The sequence below is a fragment of the Hypanus sabinus genome, chromosome 7 (genome assembly GCF_030144855.1).
Source record: "Hypanus sabinus isolate sHypSab1 chromosome 7, sHypSab1.hap1, whole genome shotgun sequence".
NCBI classification, from domain to species: Eukaryota; Metazoa; Chordata; class Chondrichthyes; order Myliobatiformes; family Dasyatidae; genus Hypanus; species Hypanus sabinus.
Window position 1 is genome coordinate 32,909,550 of NC_082712.1, and position 27,605 is coordinate 32,937,154.

Below are 27,605 nucleotides of genomic sequence, written 5' to 3' on the forward strand. Positions count from 1 at the left end.
GAGCTTGGTGTACGCATTGAAGGACCTCTGAAATCAACAGCACACAGATGGATGAAATAGTGAAGAAGGCATGCGGCATACTTTCCTTAATTAGCTAGGTCATGGAATATAAGGTCATTGAAACAACACCGTAAGATAGAGGAGCAGAAGTAGGCCATTCGGCCCATCAGGTCTCTGTCATTCAATCAAGCGCTGATCCAATTCTTCCAGTCATCCCCACTCCCCTGCCTTCACCCCATAACCTTTAATGCCCTGGTTAATCAAGAACCTATCTATCGCTGCCTTAAATACACCCAATGACTTGGCCTCCACAACCACTCATGGCAGGAAATTCCATGGATTTACCATCCGCTGACTAAAGTAATTTCTCTGCATCTCAGTTCTGAATGGACGTCCTTCAATATTAGTTAAGCTGCCAAATGGAGTTTGTTGTGCAGTTCTGGTTGCCAAACAATAGAAAGGATGTTATTGTATGGGGAGAGGGGTGTTGCAGAGGAGTTTCACTGGGTTGTTAACTAGGATGAAATTTCAACAAAATGGAGAGATTCATTATGCTGAATATGTTTTCTTTGGAAATGGTGAAAGCCGAAGGACATCTGATTGAGGTATGCTGAATTATGAAGGCAGAGACAGACATGGGTTTAGCGTTGGTAAATGGTTTAGTACAGGTAATTACTTTATGGCCAGTACAGACACTAGCTGAAGATCTATACATTAGTTGATTTAGGACTAGACCATTCTACTTATTAATCATCGGTTTCCTGTCAGAGTAGCAGCCACAGTGGATGCCACTTGCCAAATGAACAAGAAGCCTGATCTGCTTGAGAATAATAACTGAATAGCAGTAGCAGGACACAGAAAATAGCTGTAGAAAAGGTGCAAGAGGGAAGACAATTTCTGAAGAACGAGGGATCCTTAAGGTTCAAATTGCCCATTCTATTTTATTGGACTTGTTACATTTATATATGCAGCTTTTTTGTATAACGATTGTACCCTAGTACTGTCAGCCAAATCAAAACCTCCTGCTTTTACTGCTCTGTAGCTTTCTTTCACGATTGTCAGAAATGTGTGCCAATTCCCAGGAATAAAAAGCAATTGATTTGCTGTTTATATTAGGTCATGTATAATGTGACAAATGTATTGCTTTTATCATTACTACAATGCGAGAATAAAATGTACCAATTCAATAGAGTGAACAGCAACAAATTAAATCACAGAAATGATTCAGGAATTCAGTTCAATCGCTGCCTCCTCCAAAATTAAGGAATAAGTCAAATATTTATTTCTGTTTGTTAAGTGCGCAGATATAACTTCCCTTCAAGACATAAGCAAGCTTTTGGCCAATAAAATCGCATTTGTTATTTAATTTGGTGGAAATCCAGAATTAAATTTTAGGAAATGAAGCAGGATTTGCCTCAGCATGTCGTTTTTCTTGATTCATCTTTGGGAATCTTGGTATAGTAGGCAAAACTAGCAATTATTGCTCACTGATAAGAAAATGACAATAAGATTAAAGATTGTTTAATATCATTTCCTATACATAAGTGTAAAGAAATAGTTGTTACTCCGGATCTGAAGCAGCACAAAAAAACACAAAAGATAAAGAACGCAATAAATATATGGATATCTTGCATACAGATTGATGGTTTGTGCATAAAGTTACGCTAGGCTGTACATAAGATGACTGACACGAAATAAAGTGGTGGAGTTCGTGGGTGGGCGTTTTGATCAGCCTTACTGCTTGGGGAAAGTAACTGCTTCTGAGTCTGATGGTCCTGGTATGGATGCGATACAGCCTCCTCCCTAATTGGAGTGGGGCAAGCAGCCCATGAGTAGAGTGGACAAGATCCTTCATGACATTGCTGGCTCTGCCACTGTCACATCCTTCCCTGTGGAGGTGCATTGGGCCTGGGAGGCAACATAGCAGTGATGTGCTCTTCTGTCTCTCCCATCCACCGGGTGCTGCTGCCTATTACTCTTTGGCGGTCAGTGCTCACTGTTTTACATTGATAGTCAATGAGTTTCGATCCTGCTTACATTTACTACTTGCAAATGTGCTGATTGCCCTTTCACTGGTTCATATAATTCGGAGGGGTGGCAGGAGGCTGGTTGGGCTTGTTCAAGAGGAGCGTTAGGTTGGAAGAGCAGGGATATGGGTGAGGGGTGGTGGGAGGTGTTGAGAGAAAGGGTCGAGTTTGAGGGGGGAAATGGAAGAGGAGGGGGCTTTTGGAGGAGTTGGAGTGTGGCGAGTGACAACAGCTTCAGTAAGCAGCAGTTTTTGAGTTAGTACTGTGGGAGTGCCGTGCAGTTAAAGGTATTGTGTATATCAAAGGCATCTTGATCAAATGGATCTAAAAAAATTCAGTAGGAAGATACCTTTTCTGGCACCTTTCTGTATATATATCCTTGGCAAGTTGGCTGATAGCAGTGATGAGTTGGGCAGTTTTGACTACAGGTTGTATAGCTTTCCTTTCCACTGCAGTGCAGTTTCTGTACGGAGCAGTGATGCAGCTTGTCAGGGTGCTGTCTTCTGAGTATCTGCAAAGTGATGTGAGTATGGATCTGTAATGTTCTGCTCTCAGCCTCCTCAGAAACTGGAGGCATTCTTGATTGTGTAGAATGTGTTCTGAGACATTGTGTGTGATGTGCACTCCCAGGAGTTTGAAACAGCTTGCAGTTTCCACTGCTGTGCCACCGATTATAAAGGAGGGTGTGTGTTCTGAAGTCGATAACCATCTTCTTTGTCTTGTTAACGTCAAGGAAGATGCTATTTGCCTGGCACTAGGCTCCGAGCTCTTCCACCTCCTCTCTAGGCAGTCTCATCATTGTTAGTGATTAGTTCTACCACTGTCATGCCATTGCAAATTTGATAATGTGATTGCATGGTTGTTTGGCCGTGCAGTCATATGTGAGCAGAGTGCAGAGCAATGGGCTCAGCGTTCAGCCCTGGGGGGCACCCGTGTTGAGAATAATGGAGATGGAGGTCTTTTATCAAAGATCTTTTCATTAGGAAGTCTGACACCAGTTGCACAGTGGTGTATAAACTATCGTCTTGAATGTCTGCAACCATTCTGAAGATGTACACTCGTTGGGCTGTTGGGTAGGGTGTTTCAAGATTTAGCTCCAATGATAATCGAGGAATATCCATGTATTTCCCAGTCAGTTTATCCCATGCAGTTTGGTTATGGGTTTGAAAAGTTTGGATTAGCTTAAGTAAGTACAGTTTGTAAAGGATGCTCACAATGCACTGGTGGTGGGGGAATGAATGTGAATTGTGTGCCAATCCAACATTTTACTGAGTGTTGTTGGGGCTGCCCAAATTCAGACAAGAGGAAATGATTGCACTCTTCATCTAACTTGAGCCTTGTGAATGACAGAAAAGCTTTGGAGCTTCACTTGCCACTGATTGTTCAGACTTTTCCTTGTAAAAGTAACTGGTTAATTAAGGGATCCATGATCTTGATGGTGGGAGGAATGGGAAAAAAGTAATACTATTGGATGTGAGATGTAATTAATCATTATCTGACATTTTAATGGCATGTGCCTCATACCAGCCTGGATGTTATCTAGGGTGTGCTTCATGCCGAAGAGTTCCAAATTGTTGGGTGGCAGGGCAGCATAGCAGTTAGTGTATTGCTAGTACAGTGCCAGTGACCCAGGTTCAATTTCACTGCTGTTTGTAACTGGTTTGTATGTTCTTCCTGTGACTGTGGGTTTCCTTTGTGTGTTCCGGTTTCCACACACATTCTAAAGATGTATGAGTTAGTAGGTTAATTGGTCATATGAGTATAATTGGATGGCACGGGCCTGTCAGAACAGAGAGGGGCCTGTTACTGTGCTACATCTCCTAAATGTAAATAAATTATGCAGTTAAGAAACATTCTACTTCTCAAGAAGAGTAATTGATAAAGAAACTGAAGATAGTTGAGCCGAGGACACTGGACTCCGATTCCTGTGGGCTACATCCTAAATGTGATCAATGTTCCCTCTAATTTGTATTGACCAATGTGCACAAAATCTTGTGCTGTGCGTTTTTTTTTGCCCAGTGACAATATTTCTGCACTGAATTTTATATATAGAGCTAGCAAAACAGTGCTAACAGATCTCCTCTGGGTGTGATAGTTTTCGCTCTCGTTCATCTGGATTCTCACAATTCATGCATAGCAGGCCTGTAGCAGGTAATGAGTGTAATTTGCTTGCTAAATAATGCTTTAAAAAGTCACGTTTCCAAAAATAACTCCACTTCTTCCCACTTGCAAATTCTCCACCAATTTTTGCATTGCGACAATACACGCAGGTAACACCAGTTTCTGTATCACACAGTTACTTGTAGCTGCATGTTCCTGGCCTCATGAGCTTTTGATGTAGCAGTTTCTACTGTTTCATTAAGCCATTCTGCTTTAAATGAGCTAGCAGTTCTTTTGCGCCTCACTTCTTCAGAATTCGACACAGTGAAACAAAAATTTCTTCAATAGAAACAGTACAGATAAGCTATTTCTAAAATCTGCAGACTTTAACTATGTGCTGTGTCTACGAGGCTGGGTTTGACGGAGCTTTCATTGTGTGCTGCGTCTGCGAGGCTGAGTCGGGCGACACCGTGGAAGTCTATAGCGGGGGTATTCCCTTCTGCCGCCGATGTGGGATGACGAGTCAATCGGGGACCCTGAGGACTTGTGGTAGTGTGTGGTAGTTTCTTTCGAACTTATAGTCCTTTAACATCTTTGGACTATTTTTACTGTGCCCATGGTTTTTTTAAAATTAATTATGCTATTGTTTGCACTTTTGTAACTATATGTTGTAAATATGTGGTTTTGTGCAGGTCTTGTAGCTTTAGTTTTTGGTCTTGTTTGGTGGGATTGGAGCTCCTTTCCGGGGAGCGCGCTAAGATGTTAGCGTGATATTAATATGCAGCAGCCTCTTCGGACTCTGGATTGGGGATTGCCAAACGTTATGTGGATTTTCTGGTGTAGTCTGTTTTGTCATGTGTGATATCATTCTGGAGGAACGTTGTCTCATTTTTTAACTGCATTGCATTTGTGGTTTCTAAATGACAATAATCTGAATCTGAAGTCATTACAAACTCCATGCTGTCCACAACATTGGCATCAGAAATTGGAAAAGGAAATATTATTGTGTATGATTGTGAAATATACTTTAGGCCAATGAGGTAGAGGGTGACAACCCTCGGTGCGCAGTTTAAATTCTTTTATATGCTAGTAGCGAAAGGTGTGTGCGTGTGCACATCTTAGGAAGAATATTGATAGTGACTTGAACTATTGGAGTGTGACCCATTAGCTGCATTTTGACCAAGAATCAGTGATGTCATGCATTGTTAAATACTGTCCTGAACTTAACAAAAGTGGCACTGTAGTGATGGAGCAACACACACAAAATGCTGGAGGAACTCAGCTGGCCAGGTAGCATCTATGGAAAAGAGTACTCTCATATTGCTTGGATTTCCAGCATTTGCAGATTTTCTCTTGTTTGTTATTATAGTGATGGTTTTGGTGTAATAACTTCAGTAAACCATGATGTAAATGCATTCAGGTGGAATTCAGAAATAATAAATGTGAGATCACTTGTGAGTGTGGTACAAGGATAGAGATGAAGGAAAAATATTGAGAGCTTGTCAGAAAGGCAGGGCAGTAATCAGAAGTATAGGCTGGAACAAATAGAGACGCAAACATATGCAAGATATTCATAAAGTGCTTTCAAGATCATTTGTTTAAAAAGGCACATTAGGGAGCCCATGAGATAGCAGACTTTATGTGACCTGCTCTCTGCTTCGAGTCAGTTTTCATTAATGACCTCATCGTTAAGGTATCATAAAATAGCAATTATTATATTAAATTTTATATTCATTTTGAGGGAGAGAAGAGTGGTCATTGTTAAATTTTAAACGTAATTAGGAGTATGAATGCAGACCTAGTTCAGGTGAACAGACAATTTAGATTAGGATCACCCAGTTGGCACGTAATTTGTGGGGATCTTTCAGAATACAAAAATTAAATACATTCTGACGAGGAAAAAATAATCTTGAGGAAATTCATCATCTGTGGTTAACTTAAAAAAATAAAGTCAAAGTATACAATTGCCCGAAGTAGCAGGACTTAGATTGGGTAGAATGCAAAACACAGCAAGAAGTGTGAAGTCTAGTTTATTGTCATATGCACAAATACATGTATGCACAGGTGCAATAAAAATTGCTTGCAGCAGCATCACAGGCACAGAGCCTGTCACAGACATAAATTATTCATGATATTTACACAAAAGAACACAATTAGAACAAAAAATGTCATTTTAGTAGAAACTGGTCATAGTGTTGATAAACTAGTGATTAGTTTGATGCTTTGTTCAAGAACTGAATGGTTGAAGGGAATTAACTATTGGTTTATGGTGGTTGTTAGGTTAATTGAAAATTATGGAATACCCCTATTGAATACCCAGGTAGCAGAATCCTGGAGACACACGAGACTGCAACTGCTGGAATCTGGAGTCAAAAATTAGCAGGTCAAGCAGAATCTGTGGAGGGGAAGCCATGTCAGTGAGGGTAGAAACAGGATGATTTGGCAGATAAACACATGGCTGAAAAGCTGGTGCAAGGGGCAGTGCTTCAGGTTCTTGAATCATTATGCCAATAATCATTGATAGCAGTTATATACAGGCCTCCCAACAGCAGCTGGGAGGTGGACCACAGATTACAACAGGAAATAGAAAAGGCATGTCAAAAAGGCAATGTTAATGGTAGTCATGGGAGATTTTAACATGCAGTCCATTGTGAAAATCAGGTTGATAGTGGATCTCGAGAGTGAGTTTGTTAAATGCCTAAGAGATGGCTTTTCAGAGCAGTTTGTCGTTGAGCCTGCTAGGGGATCAGCTATACTGGATTGGGTGTTATATAATGAACCAGAGGCATTAAGGAGCTTAAGGTAAACAAACCCTTAGGAACCAGTGATCACAATATGATTGAGTTCAACTTGAAATTTAATAGGGAGAAAATAAAATCTGATGTAGCAGTATTTCAGTGGAGTAAGGGAAATTACAATGGTATGAGAGAGGAATTGGCCAAAGTAAGTCGGAAAGAGCTGGTGGCAGGGATGTCAGCAGAGCAGCAATGGTGTGCGTTTCTGGGGAAAATGAAGAAGGTGCAGGATATGTGTATTCCAAAAATGAAGAAATACTCAAATGGTAAAATAGTACAGCCATGGCTGACATAGGAAGTCAAAGCCATGGTAAAAGCAAAAGAAAGGGCATATAATAAAGCAAAAATTAGTGGGAAGATAGAGGATTGGGAAATTTTTAAAAACCTACAAAGAGCAACTAAAAAGTCAATAGCGAAAAGATGAAATATGAAAGCAAGCTAGCAAATAATATCAAAGTGGATAGTTAAAGTTCTTTTCAAGTATGTTAGAAGTAAGAGAGAAATGAGAGTGGATATAGGACCGCTAGAAATTAAGGCAGGAGAAATAACGGGAGACAAGGAGGTGGCTGATGAACTAAGTGAGTATTTTGCGTCAGTCTTCTCTGTGGAAGACACTAGCAATGTGCCTGATGTTGTTGTGTGTGAAGCAAGAGAACTGGGTGTAGTTACTGTTACAAGACAGAAGGCACTCAAAAAGCTGAAAGACCTAAAGATACATAAGTCACCTAGACTAGATGAACTGCATCCTAGGGTTCTGAAAGAGATAGCGTTAGAGATTATGGTGGCATTAGTAATGATCTTTCAAAAATCATTGAACTCTGGCATGGTACCAGAGGACTGGAAAATTACAAATGTCACTCCACTCTTTAAGAAAGGAGGAAGGCAGCAGAAAGGAAATTATAGACCATTTAGCCTGACTTCAGTGGTTGGGAAGATGTTGGAATAATTGTTAAGGATGAAGTGATGGAGTACATGTTGACACAGGACAAGATACTACAAAGTCAGCACGGTTTCCTTCAGGGAAAATCCTGCCAGACGAACCTGTTGGAATTCTTTGAGGAAATTACAAGTAGGATAGATAAGGAGATGCAGAGGATGTTGTGTGTCTGGACTTTCAGAAGGCCTTTGACAAGGAGCCACACATCAGGCTGCTTACCAAGTTAAGAGTCCATGGTATTGCAGGAAAGTTACTAACATGGTTAGAGCATTGGCTGATTGGTAGGAGGCAGCAAGTGGGAATAAAACAATCCTTTTCTGGTTGGCTGCCAGTGACTAATGGTGTTCTGCAGGGGTTGGTGTTGGGACCACTTCTTTTTATGCTGTATATAAATGATTTAGATGATGGAATAGATGGCTTTGTTGCCAACTTTGCAGATGATACGAAGATGGGCAGAAAGTGTTGAGGAAACAGGTAGAATGCAGAAAGATTTGGACAGGTTAGGAGAATGGACAAGAAAGTGGCAAATGTTTGGGAAATGGCTGGTCATGCACTTTGGCAGAAGAAATAAATGTGTGGACTATTTTCTAATCAGGGAGAAAATCCAAAAATCTGAGTTGCAAAGGGACTTGAGAGTCCTTGTGCAGAACACCCTGAAGGTTAACTTGCAGTTTGAGTTGTTGGTGAGGAAGGCGCATGCCATGTTAGCATTCATTTCAAGAGGTCTGGAATATAAGAGCAGGGATGTGATGCTGAGGCTTTATAAGGCACTGGTGAGGCCTCACCTTGAGTATTGTGAACAGTTGTGGGCTCCTTAGAAAGGATGTGCTGGCATTGGAGAGGGTCCAGAGGAGGTTCACAAGGATGATTCCAGGATTGAAAGGGTTATCATATGTGGTTCTGTACTCACTGGATGATGGGACAGCTCATTGAAACCTTCTGAATGTTGAAAGGCCTAGACAGAGTAAATTTGGAAAGGATGTTTTCCATGGTGGGAGAGTCTGGGGCGATCTTGGGCACAGCCTCAAGATAGAGGGGCGGTCTTGCTAAACAGATGAGGAGAAATTTCTTTAGCCGGAGGGTGGTGAATTTGTCGAATTTTTTGCCACATGCAGCTGTGGGTGTTGCTGGGTGTATTTAAGGCAGAGATTGATAGTTTCTTGATGGGTCATGGCATGGTTAAGGGGAGAAGGCCAGGAAATAGGGTTGAGGAGGAGGAGAAAAAAGGACAGCCATGATTGAATGGCAGAGTAAACTTGATGGGTCAGACAGCCTAATTTTGCACCTATGTCTTATGGTTTTGTGAAAATACTTAATGTTTTGGGTTGAGACTCTGCATTAGAACTAAGAGTGAAGAGGCAAAATAGTCTAAAGTGCTGAGGGAGAAATTTGAGGTGGGGCTGGCAAAATATCGGGGAAACTTGAGTGCGGAGAGATCATGGGTGGAAGAAGTGGTCAGAGTTAGGAGACTGATAGTTACATAACATTTTGGAAGGAGTAAAAGGCGTTAGATAGAGCTGGGTAAGAGGAGAAGGTAGAGACAGGGAAAGTATTGGATGGAAATGAGGCTGCAGGTGCTTGTATCTGATTTAAGAGAGGTGATCAATTGAATCTTTTGGGGGAGAATATTGGAAAAATTAAGGAGTGTTGTGTGAATGATAGTTGGGGAAGGGGAATGAAAGTGGGTTACTGTGGGGGACAAGAGAGAGACACACAGGGAGTGTTGGTTATCTGAAGTTGAGAATTTCAGTGATCATTCTGTTGGGTTGTGGGGTACTCAGGCAGAATATGAGGTGCTGCTTATCTAAGTGGAGAGTCAGTAGAGTTGATAGGTTTGTGAGAGAGAAACAGGTTATAGGGAAATAAATCAAAGAGGGGAATTAATCTGAGATCTGGAGTTGACCCTGGGTCGAATGACCTGCTTTACTGTCATGGATCATAATGTAGTGTTAAATATCATAAAATCAAGAATTGGTCAGGTGGGAGAGGATCCAGAAAATTAAAGTCACCAGGAAAGTAGTACCAGCCAAATTGAACCCGAGAGCTGATAATCTCCGGGTTGTGATGAAATTCATCTCAGATCTTAAAATAAATGGCTAGTCAAATCATTGATAGATTTATATATTTGTTTCCAAAACTCCCAAGATTCAGGAAAGGGTCAATGAGAATGGTGAGTAGCAAATGCCAATACTTCTGTTTTTATCTGAAATTAGAGGACTGTTGGCTTATCAACACTGATATAATAAAACAGCAAAGATGTTACAGGTTTCCCCCTGCAATCTGAAGGTAGAGCGTTCCTATGAAACTGTTTGTAAGCCAAAATGTCGGAAAGCGAAGAAGCAATTACTATTAATCTATATGGGAAAAATTTTTGAGCATTTGCAGACCCAAAAAATAACCTACCAAATCAAACCAAATAACACATAAACCTAAAATAACACTTAACATATAGTAAAAGCCGTAAGTTTCTAATTAGCATCAGTTGCATGTCCATTAGACATTTTACCATGCTTAGAGTGAACAGCTTTTAAATGGTGGCAGCTGTATGTATGTTTGTGATCAAAAAGCAGTGATTTTGTCACTAATGGTAAGAAATGAGAGGTAATACAATTCAGAATTGTTTTCTCACTGCTTTTTCAAACATTCAGGCTTGGAGATGGCAGAAGCAGCAGGTGTGAAAATCAAAACGATTTCACTACTTCAAGTTAGGCACTAGGAGGAATTTGAAGGTATCCACAACCGCCTTGAATGTAACAATGAAAATGGAGATTTGTCGAAAGGATTGTATGAAGGCAGTCCGCTATCTGCACTGTGCTGATTTTGTTCATTTGCAATCAAAATCAAATGAACATCACAACGTACTCTGGATTAATTCCTCCATCAATAACAATTAGAAACTAATACACAGTTTATTAGAACTATAGTAGTAATGATAGTGTTGTAATTTGTTCTGTTTCTCATTTAAATACATAATTTATTACTCAGTTAAACAGTAGTTTGTCACTTAGTAACTTTTTAAACTATTTCCATTAAACTTTGGTTAATTGGACTAAAATGTACCGGATGCAATGTGTCTGAATTAAGAAGACACTGCATATTACAGGTCCACAATCCCTCATCCAAAATCCTTGGGACCAGTTACATTTTGAAATTCAGAATTTTTTGGATTTCAGAATCCCTCCTTATTGGTTCCGGAACCTTCTCCCCCTCTCCCCCCCACCGCCTGCGGATACCAAAAACACATATGCTCAAGTCCCTTATTTAACCTGTCTCAGTGCGGGTGAACGTTAGGACCCAGCGGAGCTCCAGACCCACGCACATCCTCCCATATACTTTAAATCATCTCTAGATTACTTGTAATACCTAATACAATGTAAATGCTTTCTTTTTCAATCTTTTTATTATTATTTTCATTATTATTAATATCAACATAAGATTAATACATAGATAATGGGATTACAAACATACAAATTTAAACTGAACATGAAAAGATACATAAGCAATAGTTACAATATAAGAGTCTTCCCAAATCATGAACGATACAAGTAACATATAAACAAAGCAAAAGTAGGTATATCATAATATATATTAAAAAAAACAAAAAAGAGAATAAAGAAAAAAATTTATGCTAGAAAAACTAATCTAACAACCTAATAACTAATAAAAAGAAAAAAAAGGGGGGAAAAATGAAAAAAAAGGGCTGTTTATAATATCTAACAAAAATACAAAATCATCAGTGTCGTCAACTCCGATCCTCTCAACATATGTAAAATCAAAACTGGAAAAACAAATAGGCTTGGAACAGGGTCACATTACATCATATGAAAATATTGAATAAATGGTCTCCATATCTTTTCAAATTTAATAGAAGGGGCAAATACAACACTTCTAATTTTCTCTAAATTTAGACATAACATAGTTTGAGAAAACCAATGAAAAACGGTAGGAGGATTAATTTCTTTCCAATTCAACAAAATAGATCTTCTAGCCATTAATGTAAGAAATGTAATCATTCGACAAGCAGAAGAAGATAAATGGATTGAATCCTTCATAGGTAAACCAAAAATTGCAGCAATAGGATGAGGTTGTAAATCAATGTTCAATACTGTGGAAATAATATCAAAAATCTCTTTCCAATATTTTTTCAAAAGCGGACAAGACCAAAACATATGAGTTAAAGACACTATCTCAGAATGACATCTGTCACAAATAGGATTTATATAGGAATAAAAAGGAGCCAATTTATCCTTGGACATATGAGCCCTATGCACAACTTTAAACTGTATTAATGAATGTTTAGCACATATAGATGATAAATTGACTGAGTGAAGAATTTTATCCCAATTCTCAATAGGGATAGTAAGGTTAAGTTCTCTTTCCCAATCACTTTTAATCTTATAGAAGGGCTCTGAACGTATCTTCATAATTATATTGTAGAGTTTTGATAACTCTTTTAGCCCTCATAGGGTGAACCTGGAAATTAAATCTGTACAAGGATTTTCATTGGGTTCTATTTTAGGATCTTCTCTTCCCTTTGCTCTTTCTAAATTGCAGAAACGAATTGACAATCAGATAGTTAAACATACTTTACGTATATGGTTTCAATTTTGGAAATTTTTTGGGCTGAATCAGTTTGTTTTAAATATTCCCATTGTATCCAATTTCTTTTTCTATCCTTCTATTATAGAAGCTTATTCAGCTTGGGAGACTAAAGGATTACTACGATTTTCTGATTTATTTTTGGATAATTGTTTTATGTCTTTTGAACAATTATCTAATAAATATAATTTGCCTAGATTTCATTTTTTTAGATATTTACAGATTAGGAATTTCTTAAATACTGTACTTCCTACCTTTCCAAATCTTGAGTCTTCAGGTATTTTGGAGAATTTGCTAGAACTAAATCCTTCTCAGAAAGGGGTATTATCAAAACTCTACAATATCAATACAATGTAAATGCTATGTAAATAGTTGTTATACTGTATTGTTTAGGGAATAATGACAAAAATAATTTATTTCCAACAAAAACATTCAATAAAATAAAAATATGCAGCTTCAAGCAAATCGAATCATACACATGGTATATGACTTATTGGAATAAATGTATAATGTCACTGTCACTATAAAACTTCAGTAACTTGTCTTTCTGTTTCTTTAAATCATATACAGTGGTAGTTCCAACACCATATTCTTCAGTAGACGCTGCATAGACACACCACAATTGCTTCTGCAATAACTCCATTTTCTGCATTATTAATAATGATAGATGCTTCCTTCTCTTTTACTCATTGTTACCCATAGGGGTATCTGCAGTTCTTTTTGACATTTTCACAGTGAAATTAAGCACAAGGTCAATAGTGAACACAAAATATCAGCGGACAACAAATGCACGTGTAACTGGTACGAGTGCTGAGCCACAACTGACGCCTGATGGCCTCTGCTAGCGCTGCCATGTCACCTGAGTGACGTCAGCTGTCGGCGAGAAAAACTTTGGTTTTCAGAACTTATTGGATTTCAAAATTTTGGATAAAGGATTGTGGACCCGTATTATCTCTCTTTCCTTGGACTTTTTAGAATAAGGTAATCTCACTGTACAGGGATAAATCTAAAATAGACTATTACTTGGAGTGTTCCTCAAACTGCCAGGAAACTTGACCTTTATATTTACTATGCTACATCTACAACTGCATTGGTGCTGCTTCCTGCACCCATGCTGAACTCGTCAGTTTCATCCACTTTGCCTCCAATTTCCACCCTGCCCTCAAATTCACATGGTCCATTTCTGACACTTCCCTCCTCTTTCTCGATCTCACTGTCTCTGTGTCCGGAGACAGTTTATCTACCGATATCTATTGTAAACCAATGGACTCACAGAAACCTGGACTATATCTCGTCCCACCTTGCTATTTGTAAAAATGCCATTCAATTCCTGTGTCTCCAATGCATCTGCTTTCAGGATGAAGCTTTTCATGATGATGTCCTCCTTTTTCAAAGAAAGGGGCACCCCTTCTTCCACCATCATACATTACCCTTGACTGCATCTCTTCCATTTCATGCACGTCTGCTCTTACCCCATCTTCTTGCTACCCTACCAGGGATAGGGTTCCTCTTGTCCTCACCTACCACCCCACACCCTCCGCGTCCAGCACCTAATTCTCCAAAAACTCCGCCAGTTCCAACTGGATTATATCACTAAGCATATGTTACCCCCCCCCACCCCCACTTTTTGCTTTCCAGAGGGGTCACTCCCTACGCTACTCCTTTGTCCGCTTGTCCCTTCCCACTGATTTCCCTCCTAGCACTTTTCCTTGCAAGCGGAACAAGTGCTTCACCTGCTCCTGCACCATCTTCCTCACTACCATTCAGGGCCCCAAATAGTCCTTCCAGGTGAGGCAAAGCTTCACCTGTGAATCTGTTTGGGTTATTTATTGTGTCTGGTGCTCCTGGTATGGCCTTCTGTATATCGGTGAGACCCGATGTAGGTGGGAAACCGCTTCGCTGAGTATCTACACCCTGACCGTCAGAACAAGCGGGATCTCCCAGTGACCACCCATTTTAATTCCACTTCCCATTCCCATTCAGATATGTTGAACCATGGCCGCCTCTGTCGTGATAGGGCCACACCTAGGTTGGAGGAACAACAACTTGTATTCAGTTTGGGTAGCCTTCAACCTGGTGGGATGAACATCAATTTCTCAAACTTCCAGTAATGCCTCACCCCCTCCCCCTTCACTATTTTCCCATTTCCCATTACCTTTTCACTCTCTCATTCTCTGATGTTATCTCCTTGCCCACCCATTGCCTCCCTCTGGCGCTCCACACCCCCCTTTTTTTTCTTTCTTCCATGGCTTTCTGTCTCTTTCACCAGTCAATTTCCTAGCTCTTTGCTTCATGTCTCCCCCTCCAAGTTTCACCTATCACCTGGTTTTTCTTTCTCCTCTCCCCCCACCTTTCAAATCTACGCCTTAGCATTTTTTCTACAGTCCTGCTGAAAGGTTTTGGGCCTGAAATGTCAACTTTGCTTTTTTCCATAGATGCTGTCTGGTCTGCTGAGTTCCTCCATTGCTCAGTGTGTGTATTGCTTGGATTTCCAGCATCTGTAGATTTTCTCTTGTTTACCCTTTGCATTGTTAGTTTTTAATTTGTCCAGCTTTGTTTTTCCCAACTTTGTTTCTCGGCTTCCTATTTCAGGTTCCTATCATGCTGCCAAATTAGCTTAGAATCTCCCTCAAAATTACTGGAAGGGTGACTAGACCTTTTTGTGGTTTTTGAGATGATTAGGAATTATTTATTCCAACATATCAATTGAACCTCCAAGTGAATTAGTTGTCATTCTGATAAAGTTCATTGTGTTGCATTTTCATCGTGTGTATTTTTATATTTATGTAAGTATATACAATTTCAAAATGCAGCAGAGTGTGCAGATGTGCAGATAAAAGATAAATTAACTGTTAAGTAAGTGATTTTTATCTATATTTAACATAGTCTTGTAATCAATTCATCTTTTATCTCTGTCTTGTATTTCATTGCTTTTATTTTTGTGGTCAGCTTTCATTGAAAACCCAGGAATAGAATGTAAGCAACTCATTTAACGGGTAGGCAGTGTGTGATAATATTTGCATAATGCAGCACTTTGGGTTTTGCTGAAATTAATTCCAAAATAATATTAACAAACTCCTGCATGCATGCTCCAAATATTATTAATTATAAATGTGATAGATTTTTCTTCTATTCAAAGTAGTTATCAGGCTGGCTTTAGGTGTATCATCACCCTTTGGGTATCTTTACCATGTGAGTGATTATAGGTGGTTTTGGAGCAGATGAATCTTAGTTTTGCTTAAGGTTACCCTCAATTGATGCTTCTGCATGTAACACTTTGGTGAGCATTACTGTGTAACCCCCTGGGTCGCCTCAGGCTTGCTCAGCTCGTTCTCGTCTAGGGGGAGCAGCCTTCGGCCCCGCCAAACTGGGTAATCAGCTGGTGTGGATGCTGTGTGATGTCCCCGCCTCGCCCAAAAACAGACAGTACACCATATGCGATTAAATGAGTACAATTTATAAAGGTTACTATAACTAAGTGATTAATAATGATACAGTATATATGAAAAGAAAATTAAAGAAAAGGCGCCAAATTTATCAAAGTCCAAACCACTTCGTGCACAACCTTTGGAGCTCAATTACTGAAGTCTTCTGGCCACCATTCGATCCCCTCTGAACTCCTCGACTCTCCAAACAGCTCAGGACCCTCCGAGTGGTCAACCAAGCACATCTAGCTTCATCCCCCCCCCCTCCTCGGAGAATCTCCCGGCCTCGGACCCCCCTTTGGGGTCCGATCCTTGCCCAGCTTAGAGCATTGCGTCCCCTCTCTCGACCCCCTCGCGCCGATCTGCCCAAAAGCCCGTCAACAAAAGCTTACAGACTCAGAAGAAAGAACATTAATCCCCATTTGGTTTACAAAGGAATACCATTCTTGTTATCAGTAAATTAGCATTCCTGCTGGTTAACAAAAGGAAACCCTTTCCCAACAGTAACAAAGAAAAAAAAGAAACCCCCTTTACAACTGAATATTGAAGTAATAGGTGTGTGTAGTATTGAGTATAATTGGATCCTTTCATGTAACTTTACCATTATTCAGGTAAAGAAGCAAGCTCTTGGAAACCATATGGTTTCTTTCATTGTTGGCAGGGGCTGTGTTGACTGTTTATTCCTTTTCATAAATGCTGTTTGACTTGCTGAGTTCCTCCAGTATATTGTGTGTGAAGTTTTTGGAATTATGAATATTTCTAAAGTTAGGCTCTGATTGTTTTAAAATTGTTATGCTTTGGTTAATGTTTGATTGATATCTCCTTTGAAACCTATATTCCTTTGATCTTACACATTACAGTGTCGCAACGACCATGAAAGCTGGTCCGTGTTTGGGAATGGTAAGGTTTTTTTATGGAGAGGGCTTTTAATAGTAGCAATAACTGCAGTTAAGGAACAATTATGATGTGTCTTATATATACACTTACACGGTTAGGTCATTAAGTGAAGCAGTAAGACTAGAGATCATTTATATTGTTCCTAAATTCTGTGCTCTTGACAGAATTCTGATTAATTTGAGATGCAGCATTTCTACTCATTTTAAATATGTGCTGTAATATCAGTGTGTAGGTTGTAAGCTTTTCTGATCAAGCAAATTGATCCAACAACACTTGGGCACGGTAACAGTATTACACTCACTGTATTAATACTACATCACAGTTATATTTAGCTAAAAAGACACTGAAACACTTACTGTTGTCTTTATTAATGTAATGTGTTTGTCCAAATTTCCTGCATCATGTAAACCCAACAGATTTGTATAAAATAAGAACAATGTGTAACTTGCAAGCAGAGGGTTGAATTCTGTGATCCAGTTATCTTTTTTTGTTGAAGCACTCATTATGTGGTCTTCTATCCTGTGTGCAGTGACATCTTTTGGATTTCATTGTAGTAATCGGTAGGCCAGGGCCAAACAAACAGACGAGCCCATGCTTAATCCTAGCAATGTAACAGGTAGATGTTGACAATGAGCCCTTTAAAATTCCTTAAGTAACCTCTTCTCTTACCAGACTAATATTTCCTAACTCCGGTCACTGGTCAATGCAGTTTACATAATTGTCTCTGAGCTGGAATATTAAATTACTACAGTGTGTTAAAAAATGCCCTTCCATCAACAGGAAATTTGCTAAATATTGGCCTGAGAGCACATTTTTAAAATGCTATTTGTTCAACATTTTGGAGCTGGCTGTCTTAGCATCTCTCCCATGTCACCTCCCTTTCTGTCCACTATAATGAGTTCAGCATTCTACAGTGGTTTATTGCGCATGGTGAGCACATATGAAGGGGAAATGCAGCTGCCATGAAGGAATCTGTTATTTCTTTCTTGAAATAATTTTAGTAAACTAATTATCTCCTGTTCTCCCTTACAGCAATTCACCTATCCCAGTTTCGTCAAGGGTATGTTACATTAAATATCACGATCCCGTGAGTGTTGGTGTGGCCCAGCATCTAACAAACGTGGTTTTTATAGACAGAGGCCTGATTGTTGTACCCTTTAATGAAGGTAGGTATTGAAGGCTTTGTTGCAAATTCATGAGCTCTCAGACTTTTAATTGTGTATCCTCTGTTCAGCTGAGAGAAAGTTTCCTGGAAGTGGACAGTGGTCTTTATCACATTTATCACAGATTATTGTTTTACCTAGTACAATATGTACATTAAGAGCAATAAAAAGTAGGTAAATGGAACTCTGAATATTGCAAAAGCATGCCCCAACAATTCATGTCAGGGAAAACAACTCTTCTTTTGTGATTGAATATGTGGACCCAAGGCCCACTTCCACATCCACATCTCTTTCCTTAGCTCATGTCTGACCAAAATTCAGTTGTGCAAAGATGTTTTAAACCCAGGCTAACAGAGTACAAGGAGACTTGGACTGTAATATGCAGTATTAGTAATTAATGTCTGAATGGACTCCTTTAATTTTGCAACGATATTATAGTCCACTCCTCTTATCTATTTTCATTAAAGTAACAGACAAGAAATTTTGCATATTTGTTTGAATGCATTCATTACTAATATTGTACATAATAGCTTCAGCCTTCAAAATATCACTTGCATTTTGTTCTAGCACTTATTTTTGTGGAAATCTATTTAGCCCACTAATTTTAGACATGATAAAATATTTTGAAATAGCGACACACCTTATGCAACCTATGTCAGGTCATTCAAAATCATATTTTTGTGACAGACCTGTGTTTCTTAAATAGTAATATGACCAAAAACTAAATAAAGTGAAATAGTTGTGACAAATAGCTACATAGGATTTCTTTTCAAAAAAGGATTTTGATGCAATTTATTCAGAATTAATAATTATACAGCTAAATTAAGACTAAAATAATACTTATAATGATGTTAGTGGTGGGGTAACCTGTACTTGAACAAAACTATTAATATATCAATTTTTATTTTCAAAGTACCAATTTTTTCCCCACAATATTAATTTAGTAAGCAAGAGATAAGATTGCAAAATGTATAAATGCAGTATCAAACACATAAAAATAAATTAATTAACTTTGTTAAAGTAAACCAGAAATGGTTTTGGAATAAATCTATAGACTGTATCTTCTAATTTGTTTTATCATAGTGAAAAGGCTGTACTTGAATGGTGCGGACTTGAGAAAGGTTCCAATGTAACCCTGATTACTGGCACACAACAGACCTGAGAATGAGCTGTGTAAATTAGGTACACATTTTTTTAAAAAGCTAGAAATGTCGGCGGCCAGCATAATAGGAATAAATGATGTAAATTAACTTTTATATTTAAAATTAACTACTCTAAATATGTGTGTATTTCCACATACAGTTACAAATAATGTTGTTAACTGGCTGGAAAAATTAATAATTAGCTGGTACGCACAGGTTTCAAGGTTGCTGAGGAATTTGTAATTCCTAAGTGAAGTTCCGTTAATTTGCATCAGTTGCTTTCTCCATAATAGCCATAAGTGTTAACTGTTGAAAGCAAAGAGTTTGAAAAGAAAGCCTACAAGTGAAATTATGATGCTGGACCTTGTGTTCGTATCGTAATTAACTCAAGACTTCACTTGTATAGTGAACATTTTTAAGGTGTGGTTTTGAAAACATTCTCTATTCTTACCTTATCCTTCATATGATTACTTTGACAGATAACTGTTACTAATACAACTGCTGTCTTGCTGATGTTATTGTGTAAATGGCAAAGATGGTATGGCAGATAAAGGCTTACTTTGAAATGTATATTGAAAGCTAACATTAAATGAAGCTTTTCAGAGTTACAAATCTTGGTATATATATATGAAAATTACATTTTTTAACACTTGAAAATTAATACTTATGACTTTATATGCCATTTCAATAATAAATGGTTTGCCATCCTATAGGAATAAATGGATTTTTGTGTTCTGTACAAATATACAAAAATGTAGTATTTGTACAGTGTAGAGTTAACTGAGCAATTTTTAATTGCTTTCATATATTTATGTTGACACTACATTATAATTCTAAAAGGTGGTTCAGTATTATGGCTTTGGAGCAATAAGTAGCTGCATTTTCTTTCATAAAAGCCAAACCAGTGGCTGGTTCTTTTCCTGCAGGTATATAATGTTTTCCGGTAATTTGAAATACATTTTAAATAACTTAAGGTTTTTCTTTATTAACCATATTGAATGGTAGATGGAATCCCAGTACCAATATTAATTTGGTTTTGTATGTTTTCTCTGTGATGTGTGTGCATTAGTAGATGACTAGACTGGCGAAGGCAGACCTGTGCACTTGCCTACTGTAGGCATTGTTTGCCATGCCACTAATGCTGCCAACCAAGCAAAGCCTTCACGGGGGGAATAATGACTGGAGACTGCCCGTCGACCTCTTCCAAGATGGATGCCCTGTCTTTTTTTTATTTGTCCCTTGTATGCGTCTTCTCTTTAGGCATTTTAATCCTTTTCTGTTTCTGTACTGTGTTTGTAAATGTTCTCTAACTAAAATGCTGTTTAATAAATTAGTGCCTGATGTGCAGCATGCATGCGTGTGTGTGTGAGAGATTGTGTGTGGGCATGTGTGTGTGTATGTTTATATTGGGAGTCAATTTTTTTTGTGGAAGAATTAATTATAACATTTTGTTTTAAAATGCCAAGATAAATGTTATTTGTTATTTGACATTTACATTTAACCATAAATTGTTTTAAATTGCAAGAGTTTGTTTTCAACAAACTTAATGTACAGCATTGAAACATTCAGTTGATTTGAGACCACAACATTTGCTATGAATGCTGTATGTAGAGAGACCCCTTTTCCTGTTTGGGTAATGATATCTGTCTGCTTATTTGTATATGCTGCTAAGTAAAAATAGTGTAAGTTTTATGGATAATATTGAAAGCTAGCTGCAGCAAAAAAAAATCTGTTTTATACCACATTTGCATTTTTCAAACAATTTGACTTTAGTTTTAATCAATTATTAAAAATCTCATGTTTTAAAGATTTTTTTAACAGCAGATAATGCAATTAGTTGAAAATGTGAACCTGATTTCTTGCCTGTGTTTCAGGCCTTCCCAGAAATACCTGCTGCGCTCTCAGTTCACTCAAAATCTGCCATTTAAAAAAAAAATTCTTTCTTTCCAGTGTTTGTATTATCAACATTATTATGTAATGTAAAATAGATCATGCATTTGGGTTAGAAAAATGCAGTATACTGTATGATTTTTATTTCTAAAATAATACTTGCTAAAATTGATATGAGATCATTTTTCTTATCTAAAATCTAGCTGCTTGGTAATATAAAAGTAAGAATTGATGTTTCTTAATATGACACTGTGTGGAAGAATTTTTCTTAACTGACTAAACTTGTATCTTTATATTATAACCCAAGTATTGGCAGTTTTTCCTAGTGTACGCAGTGATTTGTGCTGGGGTACAATTTTCTTGGGAGCCAACAGCTCTTGTGTATTACTTAAAGGTGATTGTTTATATGTGTATTGACAACAAAAGTAAGTGGGTTAATGAAAACTAAATAGTGAAAATGTTCATCAGATCAAGCAGCTTCTGTGAAGAGAGAAACAAAGTTAACGTTCTGCTGGAAACATCAATTCTCTAGTACTGTGGAAGAATAATACAGTATATCTAAATCTTATCCATACTCAGAATCCACCCATGTGGTTTTAAACACAGTTCATGGATTAGTTACATAATATCGGAAATTAAGCTCTAGACTTCCCTGGTCCACAAGGCACTATCAACTTTCAAAGGAATTGTCTCATGGAACTCCTTGGTAGATCTCTTTTACTGCTTGTTTTTAGAAAGCAATAGAGTTAGATTTGTATTACAAACTATGATTTGAGTAATTACAATTTAAATGCTAAGCTGAAACTCGGTTAAATTTTAGCGATGATCACAAAGAACATTTGATGTGTTAGTTCTTTAATGCTGCAAGTTGAGGATTGTTATGAAGAATTGCAGTTAACTTGGATATATTGTTTACCTTTGTTTATACATTTGTTGCTGTTCAGAATAGTTCCACTAACCCATAGTGACATGGACAATTTAACACATTTGGCATAAGAATAGATGAAAAAGAGTGGTAATGTATTCTTTCGTCCAGACATGGTACAGCCTTCATGCATCATTTGTCCATTGACTTCCAATTAAAGTCAAGGGAATTTTATGGGAAAGGATAATAAACTTGTGTTGTTATGGAAAATCAGGAAAATTCTCCTAAGAACAAACACATTTTAGGTGACTTTAGTATCCAGTGCAAGTGAGATCATTCAAGATGTTCTGAAAATGTCAGTTCTGACAAAAAAAAGTACTGCTTCTTCGGAAGCTTTCTATTGTCACATTTATTTAGGATTATGGAGCAGAAATGTCACAGAACTTTCTTATTGTGAGGAGCAGGATCAAGATCATCAGTAGATAAGAGGGCCAAGTGAGGATAAGCTGACATGATTCTACTCTTTAACGCTTGTGCATCAGTTTCAAATTCTTTTGTGCTGGTGAGATGTGTGGTGATTGTAGCCCACTTTGGAAAGGTAGAATTCTTCTTTAACATATTTAGTTTGGGTTTTTGCAATACAGTTGAATGCAGTTTAAAATTCACACTTCATGTGATTACCATGCATTAGGAGACCTAGCAGTGAGACCTAGTTAATTAAATACTAACTATTAGCAGGCTTTTTCAACATTCTTTGTGAGATAGGAATGCTTTAAGTCCTTGAGGAAGCTTTCAGTCTTCTCTCAGCCATTTATGGTTGCCCAAGATTCTTTTCTTGCACTGCCATCTACTCCTGTTCAGCTCACTATCAACAATAGCTTCTCTATTTGTCATGAATGTGTCACCCTTAGCTTGCTTTCCTTCCTGGTCACTGGTCAGCCCATAGATCCAGCTGACTGTCAGATGGGGAATAACATAAGAAATTGAAATGAAGTCCTGTTAAATTTCGCTTGTAATCCAGCCTGTAAAATTCTGCAGTGTTCTACATGGATTTGCTTGCTGGCCTTTGCCTTTTTCTAATGGACTTTTTAAAAAAAAAGTTTAATTGAGATTTTGAATCTTAAAAACAAATGAAATTTAATATTAATGAATCTCTTTAGGTTTAATAATTATGCCAGTAACCTGATAATTTTAATGCAGCAGCTTCCTTTGCAAAAAGTTTAGGCTGTTAAATCTTTCATGCTTTAAACAAAACAAAATAATGAATTGGTTTATAATGAACATGTTTACTCTTCTGCTGCCATTCAGTGTCATTTCTTAATCCTTTCCTGCTTCTGTCGACTTTTGCTTATTGCTCCTCTTCAAATATCTGATCTTTACACTTCCTTTCTACCATTCTCATTTGTGTTTCATGATGCTACATAACATTCTTTGACTCACTTGGTTCCTCTGTTCTCCTATTTCCCATTTTCCCCTTACATACTCTCACCTATTCTCCATCTTATAATGACAGTTCAGTGGCATGCCTGAGCTGTACCCAGCAGAGTAAGTAACAGATTTGGCTTCTTATCTGACACACTAGGTAGAATTGAAAGTGCGTGTGAGCTGCAATAGTGCTGTTAACATGGATTTTTATCAATAGACAATAGGTGCAGAAGTAGACCATTCGGCCCCTCGAGTCTGCACCGCCATTCTGGGATCATGGCTGATCATTCACTATCAATACCCAGTCCCTGCCTTGTCCCCATATCCCTTGATTCCCCTATCCATCAGATATCCATCTGAAACGCAGGCTCAGTTGATGGGTCATTAGTTTTATTTTGCAGCTTTTGTGCTGGATATAATTAATTTTAAAAAGGGAAGTTCCATGGTTGCAAAATTTCTTTGTTTAGTTCATATTTATGAAACTTCAATTTTTTTTGTTTATTAAGACAAACAAACCCAATTATTTCTTCATATTCTGTATGAACTTAATAATCTTATTTTTGCTTAGCAACAGGAGTTACAGATTTAGAAGTAACTTCCAATCAATATAGAGACTTGCTTCGTATATCTTGTACCATTTTACCATTGAGAGTTTTAGAACACTTACTTTGCAAGGACTTTTTCATCTCAACAACTACACAACAAAGCTATGCTCCAGAAAGTTAGCTGATTTCTGTTATGTAGACCACAGGGTTAGGATGGAAGGAATTCTGTCCATTGTTGGCTGTGTGCAAAGAAGCTAGGAAAATATAATAGCCACCTAAGGACTGTGTGCATCTTGGAATGCAGTTAGTCCACCCCTTTTTATTACCAGAGTAACTGAAATCCAGTTAACTGTGAAGACATTTGTGTTGAGGCACACATACACTATTTGACACCTTACTGAATAAACGGACAACAAACATTAGAACTGTAACTTGTAACTCATTTTGCCCTGAATATCATCATTATATGAAACAGTTGTAATCTCATAAGTAAACAATTATAGTTTCTTGCTGTGAGTGTTTAACTGGTTTTTAATTTTTTAAAAAAATCAGTTCTCGGATTTTGGCTATGTGTCATTTTATTGGGGACTAAAAAAAAGAATTTTAAAAAATGTTCTTCTTTTCTGTATCTGATGTTCTGTGTGCTAGTAGTGATGCAGCCAACATGAACGGTTGTCGTGTGTAACACAACTTTCGAACACTGAGAGTGATCGCCTGGGGAAAACGTCCATGCTTGATATCGTATGGTACATGACCAATAAGTTTCAAGTACAGGTGACCATAGCTCAAAGTGTTAAATTATTGTCTACATTTTTAAATTTTAAAACAAATTTTCCTGTAATATATGGTTGCATACAGTTTTGCACTTTTAATCTTATTACAGAGTAGGTTAAAAGACATCTTTATGTTTGTATATATTTGGAAGGATCTAGAAGTGAGCTCTCAGATTAGTCAATCTGTGCTGTTGAGATGGGGAGCAAAAAAATCTCAATTTTTTAAAAATTCCATTATCCTAAGTAATTGTGTTGCTTCTTTCACAGGTAAAATCCCAGATGAATCCAAAGCCTTGCCTCTTTTGGCTCCTGCCACTTCTGTTACAGGACTGATATCTGGTGCAGGTTTGCTCCCAGTACCTACTTCAAGCCCTCTGGTTTCTGTGAGTGATATTTTGATACCGAAGGTGCTTATGGAACTTTTTTCTTTTATTTGTATTGCATTTTAATTGAAGATGACAAATATAAGCTTGGATGTATAAAATTAATGCAAAAGTTGAATGTCTTTTAAATACTTCATTAAACTTTATCTGTTTTTTAGTCACTCATCCTATAAAACTTGCTTGTGTTTACATTGTGTTTACATGGCCCCTTAAACATGGCAAGTTTAATACAAGGTGCTTCTCAGAAGTAGTATTAAACTATAAATGTGGTTAAACCACTTAAACGTTTTTTGGGCAAATGTCCAAAAGCTCAGTGGACTTCAAACGGATTTAAAAGGAGAAAAGAGAGGCAAAACATGTGGAAGAAATTCCAGAGCTTAAGGCCTTAACATATCAACAGAATAATGTAGTAGTTGATCTAGTAAAGTGGTAAGAGCAGTTATCTCAGAGGATCATTTGAGTTAGGGGAAATTACAGAGTTAGGGAGGAGCAAGAATACTTTTGAGTAAAAGAACGGGTATTTGAGGGTCATGGTGTTACTTCAACCTGGTAAGCAACTGCATATGGACCAACGAACAGCAGATGTTTGAAAACTGAAACAAAGAATGCTGAAAATGTTTACCAGATCAAGCTGCATCAGTGGGAATGAGAAGTAGAGTCAGTGGATCATACAAGGATCTTTCAGCCAAACTGGAAAAGTGATAAGATTTTTTTAATGTGCAGAAAGCATGATGGAGAGAACAGAGGAGATGTCCATGATAGAATGAAGACCAAATTTTTCTTCTGACTGTTCCTCATCTTCTCACTTTTCCATCCAACTCTGTTTCTCTCCCTGGATGGCAGGTGAACAGCTTTTGTTAATTAGCTTAAAAGCAGTGATAATCTCAAGTATACATAAAGTATGTAGGATGAGAAGGCAAAAAAGGAGTAAAACAGTGGATACACATTTTACTTATATAACACTTTCAGGCAGTAAAGTGTCCCAAGATATTTTCAAATGGTAGTGATTCTTCACTCCCAGATGAACTTGATGCCTTTTATGCTCGCTTTAAAAGGGTGAATAAACTACAGCTATGAGGATCCCTACAGCACCCGGTGACCCTGTGGTCTCTGTCTCGGAGGCCGACGTTGGGCTCTCTTGTGGGAGTGAACCCTTGCAAGGCATCAGGCCCCAATGGAGTATCTGGTAGGGGTCTGAAAACATGCTATCCAATAGGTGGGAGTGTTCAAAGACATTTTCCGTCTTTCATTGCTCAGTTGGAAGTTTCCATCTGCTTCAAAAGGGTAACAGTAATATCAGTGTCCAAGAAGAGCTGCATTAGAACATTGCAGCACAGAAACAGGCCTTTTGGCCCTTCTCGGTTATGCCGAACCATTTTTCTGCCTAGTCCCACTGACCTGCACCTGGACCACATCCCTCCATACACCTCTGTCCAAGTTTCTCTTGTGCTAAAAGTGAGCCTACATTCATTACTTCATCTGGCAGCTCATTCCACAATCCCACTACTCTCTGTGTGAAGAAACTCCCCCCCTAATGTCCCCTTGAAACATTTCCCCCTTCACCCTTAACCCATGTCCTCTGGTTTTTTTCTCTGCTAGCCTCAGTGGAAAACGCCTTAATGACTATCGTGTAGTAGCACTCACATTTATGGTGATGAAGTGCTTTGAGTAGTTGGTTATGCCTAGAATTAACTCCTGTCCCAGCAAGGACCTGGACCCACTGTAATTTGCCTATTGCCACAATAGATTGATTGGCTCTTCACATGGCCTTGGATCGCCTAGACTTCCTATGTCAGGATGCTGTTTATTGACTACAGCTCAGCATTTAACACAAATATTCTGTCCTGATCAAAAAACGCCTCCTCCTGGCCTTCGTACCTCTCTCTGCAACTGGATCCTTAACTTCGTAACCAGGAGGCCACAAACTGCGGATTGGAAATAACATCACCACCTCACTGACAATCAACATTGTCACACCTCAGGAACGTGTGCTTATCCCACTGCTGTACACCTATGACTGTGTGACTAGGCACAGCTCAAATGCCACCTAAAAATTTGCTGACAATACGACCATTGTTGGCAGAATTTCAGATGGTGACGAGAGGGTGTACAGGAACAGCTAGTTAGCTGGTGTCACAGCAATATCTTGCACTCAATATCAGTAAGACCAAAGAACTGATTATGGACTACAGAGAGGGGAAGATGAGGGAACACACACCAGTCCTCATTGAGGGATCAGAAGTGAAAAAATGAGCAGTTTCCGGTTTCTGGGTGTCAGTATCTCTGAGGATCTAATGTGGACCGAACATTTTGATGCTGCTACAAAGAAGGCACAACAGTGACTATCTTTCATTAGGAGTTTGAGGAGATCTGGTTTGTCACCAAAAAATTTCTAATTGCATCTACTGCACCAAATTGAACTAAACTGCAGAGAATTGTAAACTTAGCACTCTCATGGGCATTAGCCTCTGTAGTATCCAGGCCATCTTCAAGGAGCAATGCCTGAGCAAGGCGACATATATCATTAAGGATCTCTGTCATCCAGGTCATGCTTTCTTATTGTTACCATTGGCACAGAGCTACAAGGCCTCAAGGCACACAATCAACAATTCAGGAATAGCTTCTTCCCCTCTGCCATC

The 27,605-nt window shown here is 38.3% G+C and overlaps 1 protein-coding gene across 6 annotated transcripts in view; it reads left to right on the plus strand.

Annotated features, from left to right (window-relative positions):
* The window catches only part of LOC132396662 (splicing regulatory glutamine/lysine-rich protein 1-like), a 57,617-nt gene that overhangs the window by 959 nt on the left and 29,053 nt on the right, over window positions 1–27,605 (plus strand). For 2 of the 6 annotated variants that reach the window (XM_059974404.1, XM_059974405.1), the window contains exons 2-3: window positions 17,813–17,946; window positions 24,851–24,990. In XM_059974404.1, the coding sequence (XP_059830387.1) occupies window positions 17,813–17,946; window positions 24,851–24,990 (274 nt within the window). Of the gene's footprint in view, window positions 1–17,812; window positions 17,947–20,157; window positions 24,991–27,605 lie in introns of those variants that run through there. The other 4 variants (XM_059974407.1, XM_059974409.1, XM_059974410.1 and 1 more) reach the window with 4 other exon arrangements.